This window comes from Hyaena hyaena, unplaced genomic scaffold (genome assembly GCF_003009895.1).
Source record: "Hyaena hyaena isolate Hyena2069 unplaced genomic scaffold, ASM300989v1 scaffold_222, whole genome shotgun sequence".
Lineage (NCBI taxonomy): Eukaryota > Metazoa > Chordata > Mammalia > Carnivora > Hyaenidae > Hyaena > Hyaena hyaena.
Genome location: NW_024080855.1, coordinates 2,269,127 through 2,282,162, shown reverse-complemented (window position 1 = coordinate 2,282,162; position 13,036 = coordinate 2,269,127). Strand labels below are relative to the sequence as shown.

The following is a 13,036-nucleotide window of genomic DNA, read 5'->3' as shown; positions in this document are numbered from 1 at the left end:
AAGACCTAGCAGACTCATCACATTTTTTAGTGTAACTAAGACATTCTTACTTTAAATTTTGGACTGATAGGTGCATTAAGAATTGAAATACTGAATAAAAAGGGGGAAGCAATGCAGAAACTTCCAGGAACAAGTCATGGAGGGTCAAAGAAACTCCTGGTTGAGCTCAAAGTTATATTGCATTGTAAGTATGCAAATTAATTTGGATCTTTAATATTTGTTCTTAAATGTGTAATGCAGGTTTTAATATCTACATATAATTATCGATGACCGAACAATCTGAGAGACACAGTAGATTTTATTAAAGTTAGGAATTTCAATTGTGTTAATGACTAATATTTTTAATTGGTTTTTTTTTTAAGGTTTTTTTTTTTTTTTAATGTTTTATCAGCATGAGCAAGGGAGGGTCAGAAAGAGAGGGAGGTGCAGAATCTGAAGCAGGCTCGAGACTCTGAGCTAGCTGTCAGCACAGAGCCAGATGCGGGTCTCGAATCCATGAACCGTGAGATCATGACCTGAGCCGAAGTCAGATGCTTAACTGACTGAGCCACCCAGGCGCCCCTTCCTTAAGTTTTTTTTTTTAAGTTTATTTATTTATTTTGGGGGAGTGAGTGAGCGAGCAGGAACAAGGGAGGCGCAGAGAGAGAATCCCAAGCAGGCTCTGCACGCTCAGTGTGGAGCCCAATGCAGGGCTCGAACTCATGAACCATGAACTCATGAACCAGGAGATCATGACCTGAGCCAAAACCAAGAATCTGTTGCTTAGCCAACTGAACCACCCAACACCCAAGTGCCCTGTTTTTTTTTTTTTTTTTTTACCTTTTATTCTGAGTTTTCCCAAGTAGGTGACTGTGGGCTAAAATAAGATATGATGTATGTGTGTATAGGAATTTGTACTAGATAGGAATTCAGATTAGATAATTGTTAAAATTTGTTGTAAATCAAAGAACTATGGCTCTGAACCTGTGGGCTAGAAGTACTTGGTTTAGATTATAGGCCTGGTGACAGGAGAAGAACTGGGTATTCTTGCTTGTCTTATATTTCCCTAATTGGAATCATCTTGTTTCTTGTTCATTGTTTCTTTCTTGATTGCCTAAAAATATTTTCACTTATGTTTAAGAATCTGTTCTATCACTATATACTTGTATGTCTCGTCCGTGGATTTTGAAGACAACAGTATTTTCTTTGATATATGTGTATATCCAACAATTTAAAAACCAGTATGTGGTCATATATACTTTGACTGTATAAATGTCTTCTTAGGTCTCTCAGCATTGAACAGTTTGACTAACTTATTTTACTGAAATACTCTGATTTTTTACCTTTGTGACACCCTATACCACATTTCTCCAATCCCCCCACACCCCATTTATTAGGATTCTGTACATACATACATCCCAGATGGGGTTCACTGGCTAAAATCAAAGTGTCAGCAAGATTGCATCCTTCTGGAGGCTTTAGGGCAGCCTTGCCTTTTAATTTTTCTAGAATCTGCCCACATTCTGTGGCTTTTGGCTCAGCAGAGCATCCTCCAGTCTTTCTGTGACTCTGACTCTCCTGCTCACCCCCTTCCCATATATTTTTTCCAACCAAAAATATTTTTTATTACATTAAAACATATATAAGTTTATCATTTTAACCTTTTAAAAATACACAGTTCAGTGACATTAAATACATTTATATTGTTGTACAACCATTACCACTGTCCATCTCTAGAACTTTTTTTTTGACCCAAACTAAAACTCTATGTGGTAATAATTTCCCATCACTCCCTCCCCACATCTCCTGGTAATTGTTATACTTTGTGTCTCTGTGATTATGACTATTTTGGGAGTCTCAGTAAGTGGAATCAAATAAGTGAAATCATATTCTGTTGTATGTATGTGTACCACATTTAGCTTATCCATTCATTCATTGATGGAGACTTAGGTTGCTCTCATGCATTAGCTATTGTGAATAATGTCGCTGTGAACATTGGTATGCAAATGTCTGAGTCCTTGATTTCAATTCTCTTGCATATACTCAGATGTAGAATTGCTAGATCATATGCTAATTCTAATGTATTACTTTTTGAGGAACTGTCATACTCTTCTTCACAGTGGCTACACCATTTTACATTCCACATCCTTGCTAACACATATCAATTTCCCGTTTTTTTTTTCTGTTTGTTTGATAAAAGGCATCCTAATTGGTGTGAAGTGGTATTTTGTGGTTTTGATTTGCATTCCCCTAATGATGAGTGAAACTGAGCATCTTTTTGTGTGCTTATTGATCACCTCCATATCTTTTTTGGAGAGAAGTCTATTCAGGTCCTTCACTCATTTTTAAATTCTGTTGTTTTTGAGTTGTAAGAGTTCTTTGTATTTGAATAATCCTTATCAGATACTGTATAATTTGCACATATTTTCTCTTCATTCTGTGGAATGCCTTCTTACCCTATTGATTGGGTTTTTTGATGCAGAATATGTTTTAATTCTGATAATGTCCAATTTTTCTGTTTTTTGCTTTTGTTGCCTTTGCTTTTGATGTCCTACCCAAGAAGTCACTGTGAAATCTAGTCAGGAAACTTTTTCTTGAATGTTTGTGTATAAGATTAGTTTTATCATTTTAGCTCTTACTTTTAGTTATTTGATTTATTTTGAGTTTAATTTATATAGATTAGCTTCTTTTGCATGTAGATATCCAGTTTTCATAGCACCAATAATCAGAAACACTATTTTTTCTCCATTGAATGGTCTTGGCATTCTTGTCAAAATCATTTGACCATATATTCAAGGTGTTATTTCTGAGCTTTCTATTCTGTTTCATTGGTCTATATGTCTGCTCTTAAGCCAGTACCACACTGTTTTGATAACTATAGTTCTGTAGTAACCTTTAAATGGAAATGTGAATTCTCCAACTTTATTTTTCTTAAGATTGTTTTTTGGCCGTTTGGGTCTCTTGAGATTACATCTAAATTTAGCTTGGGTTTCCTATTTCTGCAAAAAGTGATATTGGGGTTTTGATGGGGATTATTACTGAATCTATAGGTCATTGGGTATTATTATCATCTTAACAATACATGAACATGATTTTGTATCATCCATGTGTGCTGAATTTATTTACTGGCTGTAAACAATTTTTTGTGGAATCTTGAGGGCTTTGTACATAGAAGACGTGTCATTGGGTCACCTGGGTGGCTCAGTTGGTTAAGTGTTGAACTTCAGCTCAGGTCATGATCTTGTGTTCGTGAGTTGGAGCCTAACGTATTGAGCTTTCTGCTGTGTCAGCACAGAGCCCACATCACATCCTTTGTTGTCCCCCCCCCACCCGTCTCTTCCCCACTTGCATTATCTCTCAAAACTAAACATTAAGAAAAATTGAAAAGATTGCGTCATCTACAAACATTGATAATTTTACTTCTTCCTTTACAAAATGGATTTTCTTTTTCTCTAATTGATCTGGCTAGGTTCCAATACCATGTTGAATGGATGTGGTGAAAGCAGGCATCCTTGTCTTTTTCCTGATCTCGGAGGGAAAGCTTTTAGACTTTCATTTCTAAATATAATGGTAGTTTTTGGCTTTTCATAATTCTGCAGGACTTCACATATGATCTGGCCTTGTCTTCCTGTTCAACCTTATTTCTGATATTTTCATCCTCACTGTATTCCTAATCAATTCTTTTTGTTCCCATACAAGCCCAGTTTTCCCCACCTCTGGACCTTTGTATTTCCTCTGCTTGCAACTTTTAAACAGCAATTTTTCATATTATTTGTTTGTTTATAAATGCTTGTTTGTTTTGAGAGAGACCAAGAAAAGGCAGGGGAAGAGAGAGAGGGAAGAAGGAATCCCAAGCAGAGAGTGCAGAGCCCAAGGTGGGGGGTCGATATTACAAACCGTTGGATCATGACCTGAGTTTAAATCAAGGGTCAGATATTTAACCAGCTGAGCCACCGAGGCTCCCCTAAACAGCAGATCTTTGATAAAACTCTTCTCAGGTTTCAGATTGTCACTGTCTTAGGCTTGTAATAAAAATCATAGACTTTTTTCTAGTTTACTAGTTTTATACTAATATACTTAGATTTATTTGTATAACTTGGTGTTTTGTTATTTCTTAAATGTGCCTTTGCTGTCTGTAACAGAGGTGCAAATTATTTCTAATGGATCAGTATAAATACTTTGGCTTTGAGGGCTCTAAATTCTTTGTCACAGCTACCTAACTGCTATTCTAGAATGAAAGCAGCCATGGGCAATAAAGTAGTTTGCAGACACCCTGACATACAAGATGGAAATTCCATGAAAGCAAGCATATTGCTGGTTTTCTTCCCTTTTTTCTAGTGCCTAGTAAACAAGCAGTAATTATTAAATTTTTGTAAAAAAGATATCAGAAGGTTGCTTGGTCATTTTTAGAGAACTCTAATGGTTTACTGTCTAATATTCATTACAAATTTATAGCTCTGACATTTAAAAATTAAATTTATTATGAATAAAACAGAAAAGAATTATGTAATGGGCCCCAAGATATATTATTGGTTAACCTAAATCAATAGGAAGTATTTGGTTTTACTTGCTTCGTGTGTGTGTGTTGAATCTCAATTACATGCATCTTTAAAAAATGTGTAATTTCATTTATCATACTAATTCTTTTTTATTATCTAATAACGCATTCAACTTAAATTTCTCTGATTTTTAAAAATGTGATTGTTTTTGGTATCAGACACATGTATTACATTTATTCTATGTCTTCAGTTCCTTTTTTTTTTTCAAAGTAGAGCTCTCTCCTTTTTTCTTCATGCCAGTTACTTGCTGACAGAACTCAATCACTTTGAAGTGTGTTTTGCAGATTTCTGTTTTTGTTCCTTTGGGATGTCATTTAACTACTTTTCCTATTTGTTCAATTGCCAGAAAACTGAAAGATAGGCCTAAAAGATTGAATACATTTGGGTTCCTCATATTTTTGTTTTGTAAAGTAAGAATCAATACTTTATACCTAATTTGAATTTCTTATGGTATTACATATTCAGAGGCATATGATATCTAATTGTTCTACTTTAAGTGCTGCTAATGGAGCATTGAATTCACAAGGCTAATTTGATTATATTTCTCTTTCAACCATTATGTAATAGTCTCATTTGTTGTTGATTTTCCTTGAATTAATTCTTTGGTGAATTAGTTATTATAGATAATTTTTTTATGATTCATTCATTCTGTCCTAATTTGTTATCCAGAATTCATTGGTGAAGAAATTTTACCAGTTAGTGTCATTGGTTTACCTCTAATGCAGCATTTACAGGAAAGGCAGTAAAAAGTGTAATTCTTATTCTTTAATTACAAATTACCAGTTAAGAATTGGTGCTGTACAATAATGCCCATGAGCAGTTTTTGTTTTTTGGTAGTGTTTTTGTGAGTTTATGGGGTTTTCTATATTTAAGATGATTTGTTCATTTTGATGTGCCTTCATGTTGGCTCTTCGTGTTTATGTGACCTTTTTGTCTTTGATGTGAGCTTTTTTGCTTTCTGGCTCAAGATATCCTAGAACGTTGTTATATATGTTCTATCCTAGATGTGATTTCAGCCATAACTGCTGGTTCCTTTCTGTGGGGAATAGTGTTTAGAGGCCACAATCTGAGTGTTAGGTTTGCTCGTTGCCCCCGGGTAAAATTGCTTTTAAGCTTTTTGATAGCTCATGTGAACATTTTTGAAAAGAAAAGAAGAACTGAATTCGCATTGACATTTTGGTTTTTTATTTAACTAATTTGACTTTATGCTTTTATTTCATTTCTTTACTGCTGAAAATCTGGATTTCTTAACATTAATGGTTATATGCTTTATCCTATGTTTCATTTCAAAATAATAATACTAATATAATTAATAATAAGACTTGAATTAAATTTGACTTTTTTGCTCTATCCTTAAAATCTTTTTCTGTGTAAATAGTAAAAATGATTCTAAAGTCACTTGAAATATTCTTTTTAAATGTAGTTAGGTCACCTCGTTAATACACACTTTGGTTTTGTTTATGAATTGCTGTATTTTAATGCTTTTTTTTAATAATTTAAGTCATTTACATAATTTCAAAGTTAGAAATAAATCCTCAGAGAGGTTATGTCATCACTCTACTCTGTTTTTTTCCTCCTTTAGATACTAATTTTATTAGTTTTTGGCTTATCTTTCCTGTGTTTCCTGCTTTAATACTGAGCAACAATATATATTTTTTTTACAAGCAGTTTTTTGTCAAGTTGGTTTCCATATAACACCCAGTGCTCATCCCCACAAGTGCCCTCCTCCATGCCCATCTCTTCCCACCACCCCACCACACCCATCAGTCCTCAGTTTATTCTCAGCATTCAAGAGCCTCTCATGGTTTGCCACAAACCCCACGGGTTTGGGGTGCTCTTGTTGCTCTGCCTCTAGTTTCTTTAGGTGTGCTGTTAGATTTTGCACTTGGCGCTTTTTCTAATTTCTTGAAATAGGCCTGGAGTACAGTGTACTTTCCTCTTAGGACTGCCTTTGCCGCATCCCATAGAGTTTGGATTGTTGTATTTTCATTTTCATTTGTTTGCGTATATTTTTTAATTTCTTCTCTAATTGCCTGATTGTCCCATTCATTCTTTAGTAGGGTGTTCTTTAGCTTTCATGTTTTTGGGGGTTTTCCAGACTTCTTCCTGTGATTGATTTCAAATTTCAAAGCATTATGATCTGAAAGTGTGCATGCTATGATCTCAATTCTTTTATATTTATTGAGGGCTGCTTTATATGAACCCAGTATGTGATCTATCTTGGAGAATGTGCCATGCGCACTTGAGAAGAAAGTGAATTCCCTGGCCTCAGGATGTAGAGTTCTAAATCTATCTGTCAGATCCATCTGGTCCAATGTGTCATTCAGGTCCATTGTTTTTTTAGTCTGAGCATCAATATTTTTATATTTATTTCTCTTCCTTCTAAAAATGTATATTTTGTATATATGCTTTTACTTCTCTTAACAATAGGTCAGGGGCACCTGGGTGGCTCAGTTGGTTAAGTGTCCGACTTCAGCTCAGGTCATGATCTCACAGTTCGTGGGTTCAAGCCCCACATTGGGCTCTGTGCTGACAGCTAGCTCAGAGCCTGGAGTCTGCTTCAGATTCTGTGTCTCCTTCTCTCTCTAACCCTCCCCTGCTCACACTGTGTCTCTCTCAGAAATAAAATAAAAACATTAAAAAAATATTTAAAAAAAACAATAGGTCACTAGGTCTTAGCAGTTATTTTACATAAACAATATCTGATATTTTAATCGTGAAAACTCTTAAGGAAAATTATTTTTAATATCAAAAGAAAAATATCTCTTTTGTACCAGTTAATCTTATTTACAGATATATTTTTAAGAATTGAAATAAAGATGTTTTACTGAGCTAATTTTCATTGTGCTGTTTTCTTGCATAAGATAACTTTAGATCCCTTGATGAAGTTTCAGAACAGTTTAAAAATATATAAAGGTATTGATACCAGTGTGACATTTCATATTCATGTTCTGTATTCAATTTCTGAAGGTATAAATATTTCTTTTTTCTTTTATTAAGCTTCAAATGGAAATAAAGAAATCATTTCACATATTAGTCAACATGGAGGAAAATGGCCTTACTGGTTTAAAAAAATGGGTGAGTTATTATTCTGAATATTAAAAATTATGTCAGTATTATGTTGACTTGATTTTTAATGTCTTCTTTATTTGTCCAGAAAATATTCAAAAGTTGGGGAATTATACATTGAAATTACAAGTTGTACTGAATGAAAGTAATGCAGACACTTATGCAGGAAGACCGCTACCGTCGAAAGCAATTAAGTTTTCTGTTAAAGGTAAGTGTAATACCAATATATAGCTCATGTTATGCTGAAGACAGCATTTTAAATAAAGGGAGAATAGATAAATAATCAGTAAAAGATGTTTGGCCAATTGTGTAATCATCATGATCTTAAAATGGCTTTATAGGTGTGCCTGCATGGCTCTATCAGTTAAGTGTCTGACTCTAAATTTCAGCTCAGATCATGATCTCCCCATCATGAGACTGAGTCCCACATCAGGCTCCAGGCTTTGTTTATTGTAACTAATAAGATGTATTTTGTCAAAAACATTCTTTCATGTTTTTGAGTACAGTAGTCCCTCTTGTGTGCTGCAGATATGTTGTACCACCACCAGTGGATTTCTTGAAATTGTAGATAGTACCAAATCCTATATGTATTATTTTTTTCTATGTATACATACTGATAATAAAGTTCAATTTATAATTTAGGGACAATAATAATGAAATAGAACAATTATAAAAATATAGTAATAGAAATTATGTGAATGTGGTCCTTTTTTCTTAAAATATCTTATTATGCTACTCTACTCACTATTCTTGTGTTGATGTGAGACAATAAAATGCCTGTGTCATGAGATGATAAAATGTCTGTGATGAGATGAAGTGAGGTAAATGACCTAGGAATTGTAATATAGCTTTAGGCTACTGTTGACCTTCTAGCACTATGTCAGAGGTGGGATCATTGGTCTCTGCACTACAGTTAACCAAAGTTGAGGAGGGATATTGTGTTTAGCCTTAGTTTCTCCTATGATAAGATTATAAACTTATTCTTCATTATATTCTAATAATTTCTTAGTTTAAAAACATGTTTTTCTACCTATAGAATTTTACTTTTATATATATTGAGATAAAGATCTGACTCTTCCTATGAGGCTTATAGGTATTATTTATGTAGGAGACCTAGGTGGCTCAGTTTGTTGAGATTCCGGCTCTTGGTTTCAGTTTGGGTCATGATCTCATGGTTTTTAGCACAGAGCCTGTTTGGAAATCTCTCTCTCCGTCCCTCCCTCCCTCCCTCCCTCCCTCCCCTTTCCTCTTTTCTCCTGTCTCTCCCTCTCCTCCCAAAATGAATAAACTTTAAAAAACATTATATTTAATTTATGTTTTTCACAGATTTAAAATGCCATCTTTGTCATAATTTAATATCCTGAATATACAATATGGCTGTTTCTGACCTATGAATTTGCTTCTCATGTTTATTTTTTTCTTCTCTTTTTTTTTTTTTTAAAGAGGGTAAACCAGAGAAGTTTTCATTTGGTCTTATGGATCCTCCTTTCCGTGTTGGAGTCCCATTCAATATCCCTCTGGAGTTTCAGGATGAATTTGGTCATACTAGTCAACTAGGAAATGATATTCAGCCAGTTTTTGAAGCAAGGTAATTTGAAGGATCATTTTGTATGTGATTTTTCATAGTTACTAAGCATTCAGCCTCTTTTTTTTTTTTTTATTTGTGTATATTTGACTTTAGGTTTATCATTTAGAGTATATAGTGTATTTCATGATATCTGGGGGATTTGTTTATTCCTACGCTATGCTTTGTTGCTATAGTGTCATTATAAATTGCTTTACTAAAGTTTATGTTTTGACTGAAATTACTGTCAAAGTTGTTTAGGTGAGACTGATAGCTCTGTCTTACTCCATTTTATTCTGCAAGTATGATAGAAAGTTATTGCTACTTAAACTTAGTGCTATCGTTTAGAAGGTTTTTAACCTGGTAATACAGTTTATTTTTTAAAAATATAGCCATAAAGTTTATGGTTTCCATGGAAATTTGAGTCTTTCCTTAGAATTTACCTCTATTTAATAGTTCTTTAGTGTTGTGATTGGCTTATAATAAGAAATCAGAATAAGACTGTCCAATGTTATGATTGAGGATGTTCATTATTTTCCATTATCTCTTTTTAAGGTGCCTTGGGAGAAAGTCTTGTTCATTCTCAAGAGCATGAATGCTAAGTGTTTCTTTTTTGCATCAGCTGCCTTATTTGTCTTTTTGATCCCACTTTTTATATATACTTTCTTTTGTTGTCTCTATGTACTTTTTTCCCCTTGTGTTGTAATTGTTCACTCTTAGTCATCTGAGTATTTGCTATATTGTAGGCATTTGCTAGCTGACATGTAGAGGTGAATAAGGACATAGTATTTGCCTTCTTCAAGTTCACATTGTTAAGTTCTTGAAAAATAATATATAGTTATAAAAATATTCAAAATGGGTGTTTTTAGTTTTATGTTCTCTTAAGGTGTAAAAAGTGATGCTTGTCTTTTGACTTACTGCATCTAGTTGAATATTAAACAGTAACAAAAGAATAACTTAAATGTGTTAGTTTAAAAATAAATGCTAAAAATTATCCCATCTAGTCACAAATGAAAAATATTAGTGCATTATTTGACACCTATTATTGATTATAGTTCCATCCTATCCTTATAAACTAGAAAATGTCTTCATAAAGGTGGAAGAGAAAGAAAACAATTTCATTATTGACTAAACATTAAACCAGAATTTCATGATTATCACAGGCAGTTGGATAAAGAGATTGCAAAGACTGAAGAAAACCTTACTCCTTATATAGACAAGTGGCTATAACTTACACATTCATGTTCTAAACATGAAATAACGCAGTATGTTTATCATTGGCTGTAGGATTTGCAATTTGGAGTCAGCTGACTATAACTTAAGCTTAGAAAATTGGGAGATAGGGAGTTTTACTTTTCTTTGATGATTACAGTGTAGAGAGTTGTCTCTCAAGTCCCTGAGGAAACATTCCCAAATTGTGAGATGTTACGTGGTTGATTTTATTTAGCATTTATTGTTTCATGGCTCTCCAGTTTTTTTAGAAGATTCCCATGTTCCTCTTTTGCTGAAACACTAGGTTCCGGTGAAGGAGTGTATATAAGAGACAATTATTTCTCAAAAATGTCTCTATTCTACTTGATTGAATTGAAAATTGGACACTGTTTTCCTCAAAATTATGAAAGTATTGGGGCACCTGGGTGGCTCAATCAGGTAAGCGTCCACCTTCAGCTCAGGTAATGATCTCATGGTTGGTGAATTCGAGCCCCACATTGGGCTTTGTGCTGACTGCTTAGAGCTTGGAGCCTGTTTTAGATTCTGTGTTTCCTCCTCTCTCTCTGCCTCATCCCTGCTTGTGTTCTCTCTCTCTCTCAAAAATAAACGTTAAAAAAATTACAAAAAAATTATGAAAGCATTGCTCCATTTTTGCTTTTTAACTTCCACCGTTGATATTTTAAACTTTTATTAATTTTCATTTTTGTGTTTTCTGTGTATTTTTTATGAAAGCTTATAGGATCTACTTTTAAGTCTCAACATGGCAAAATTTTATAGTAATACATCTTTGCATAGGTCTCTATATTATGTAAAATACTTCATTCTCTACTTTCCATCATTATTGTTTTTTCTTTCTGGGATCTTTATGTTTTGGTAATGTACCTTCTGGACTGCTTCTCTGATTTTCCCAATTTTTCTTATGTTTGTGTTTCTGCTTTCTGACATATTTTTTCAACATTATAACCTTTCTGTTGAATTTTTCCTTTCTGCTTTATTTTTTTAAGATTATTTTTTGAGAGAGAGAGAGAAGAGAGAGAAGGAGAAGGAGAGGGAGGAGGAGAGAGGAGGGAGGAAGGGGAATCCCAAGCAGGCTTGTTGCTGTCAGCTCAGAGCCCCGTGTTGGGCTTGAACCCACGAACCCTGAGCTGAAATCAAGAGTCGGACGCTCTTAACTGACTGAGCCACCCAGGCACCCTCCTTTCTGCTCTATTTTTAATTTCCAAGAGTTTTTCTTTGTTCTCTGAAATATTTTGTGGATCTTGTTTTATAAATGTAATACATTTTTTCACTGATACATGATAGTTTTTTCTTTAAAAAGTTTACATACACAAAATCTGTTTCTCCAAGTTAGCTGTTTTTTGTTTGTTGGTTTTTTACTTCTTCAGATACTTGGTAGTCTTTGGTTTTCTGCTTATAACTTAATGACTAAAGTGCAGATAAGGAAACTGAGAATGTGGGAGAAGCTGTTGACTATGAACTTCACCATAGGATGATATGTCTGTAATGCTTTATTGGGGGAATATCCTGTTGTCAGTATCTTCAGGTCTTTTTCTTGGGCGAGGCAGTTTTCTCTAAGAAATATTTAGTCTCTTGACCGGAGGGAATAGTTTGGCTGTCCAGGTTCCTAGCCAGTCCAAGAACAGGCTGGGTTGGGAATACGGTTGGGAAGGTTCAGCATCTTTATGCATTCATTCAGGATTACTTCTTCTATACTTTATAGTATTTTATCCTATCTTTTGTTTATCTACCCCTCCACCCCCACCCATATAGAGATTCTCTGTTTTAGCCTTTTCAGAGATTAATCTTCTAGTCATCTGCCAGAGACCAAGAGGGGAGAGCTGGGGATCCAAATTTTCATCAATCTTTTTTCCCACCTTTCTCTTACCAGTCCCAGAGTTGTATGTAGAAATTCTGGGTCATAGTTTTCTAGCCTTTTCCATCACTTTTTTAAGGTTAAGATTTCTTGGGGAACTACTAAGTCTTGTATTCTGGGAGATGAATTTTATCATCCTTGTCTTTTCCTTTCCTTCCTTTGCTTAGCTTTTTAACGGTAAACAAAAAAAGTCCTTTTGTTCTCAAATTAGAGATTTGAGAGAGAGTGAAAGCAGACATGTATGTTTAATGTCCATTTTTCCCAGGGAGTCTGTTTTTATCTTAGATGTTACTTTATAGCTTTTTTCAAACAAGGCATGTTATTTAATTGTTGTAACTTATCCACATAATACCTGTAAATATTTAAGTTCTATTTTTCAGAAAACTTAGGCTTTTTCTAAGTTTTAAATATTAAGTTGTATTTTTTCCTTTTATTCCTTCATCTTACCAAAAGGTTTACAACATAAGGACCTACATATGGTCAAAGATGATTTAGGAAGGATTTAGGGAATCTCAGTATATATTCTAATAAGGTTACATCATAAGACTGTACTTGATTATTTGGACTTTATCTAAAATTGCTATTCAATTTAATAAGTGCCATATGGGGCACCTGGGTGGCTCAGTTGGTTGAATGTCCGGCTCTTGATAGCGGCTCAGGTCATAATCCCAAGGTAGTGGGATTGAGCCCTGCATTGGGCTCTGCGCTAGCAGCATGGAGCCTACTTGAGATTCTCTCTCTCCCTCTCTCTGTGCCCTTCCTCTTTTCACTATTGCTCTC

At 34.3% G+C, this 13,036-nt stretch overlaps 1 protein-coding gene across 1 annotated transcript in view; it reads left to right on the top strand.

Annotated features, from left to right (window-relative positions):
* The window catches only part of SMCHD1 (structural maintenance of chromosomes flexible hinge domain containing 1), a 145,842-nt gene that overhangs the window by 43,577 nt on the left and 89,229 nt on the right, over nt 1-13,036 (top strand). The window contains exons 17-20 of the mRNA XM_039243189.1: nt 71-184; nt 7,539-7,616; nt 7,696-7,815; nt 9,051-9,195. Coding sequence (XP_039099120.1) covers nt 71-184; nt 7,539-7,616; nt 7,696-7,815; nt 9,051-9,195 — 457 coding nt within the window. The remainder of the gene's footprint in view (nt 1-70; nt 185-7,538; nt 7,617-7,695; nt 7,816-9,050; nt 9,196-13,036) is intronic.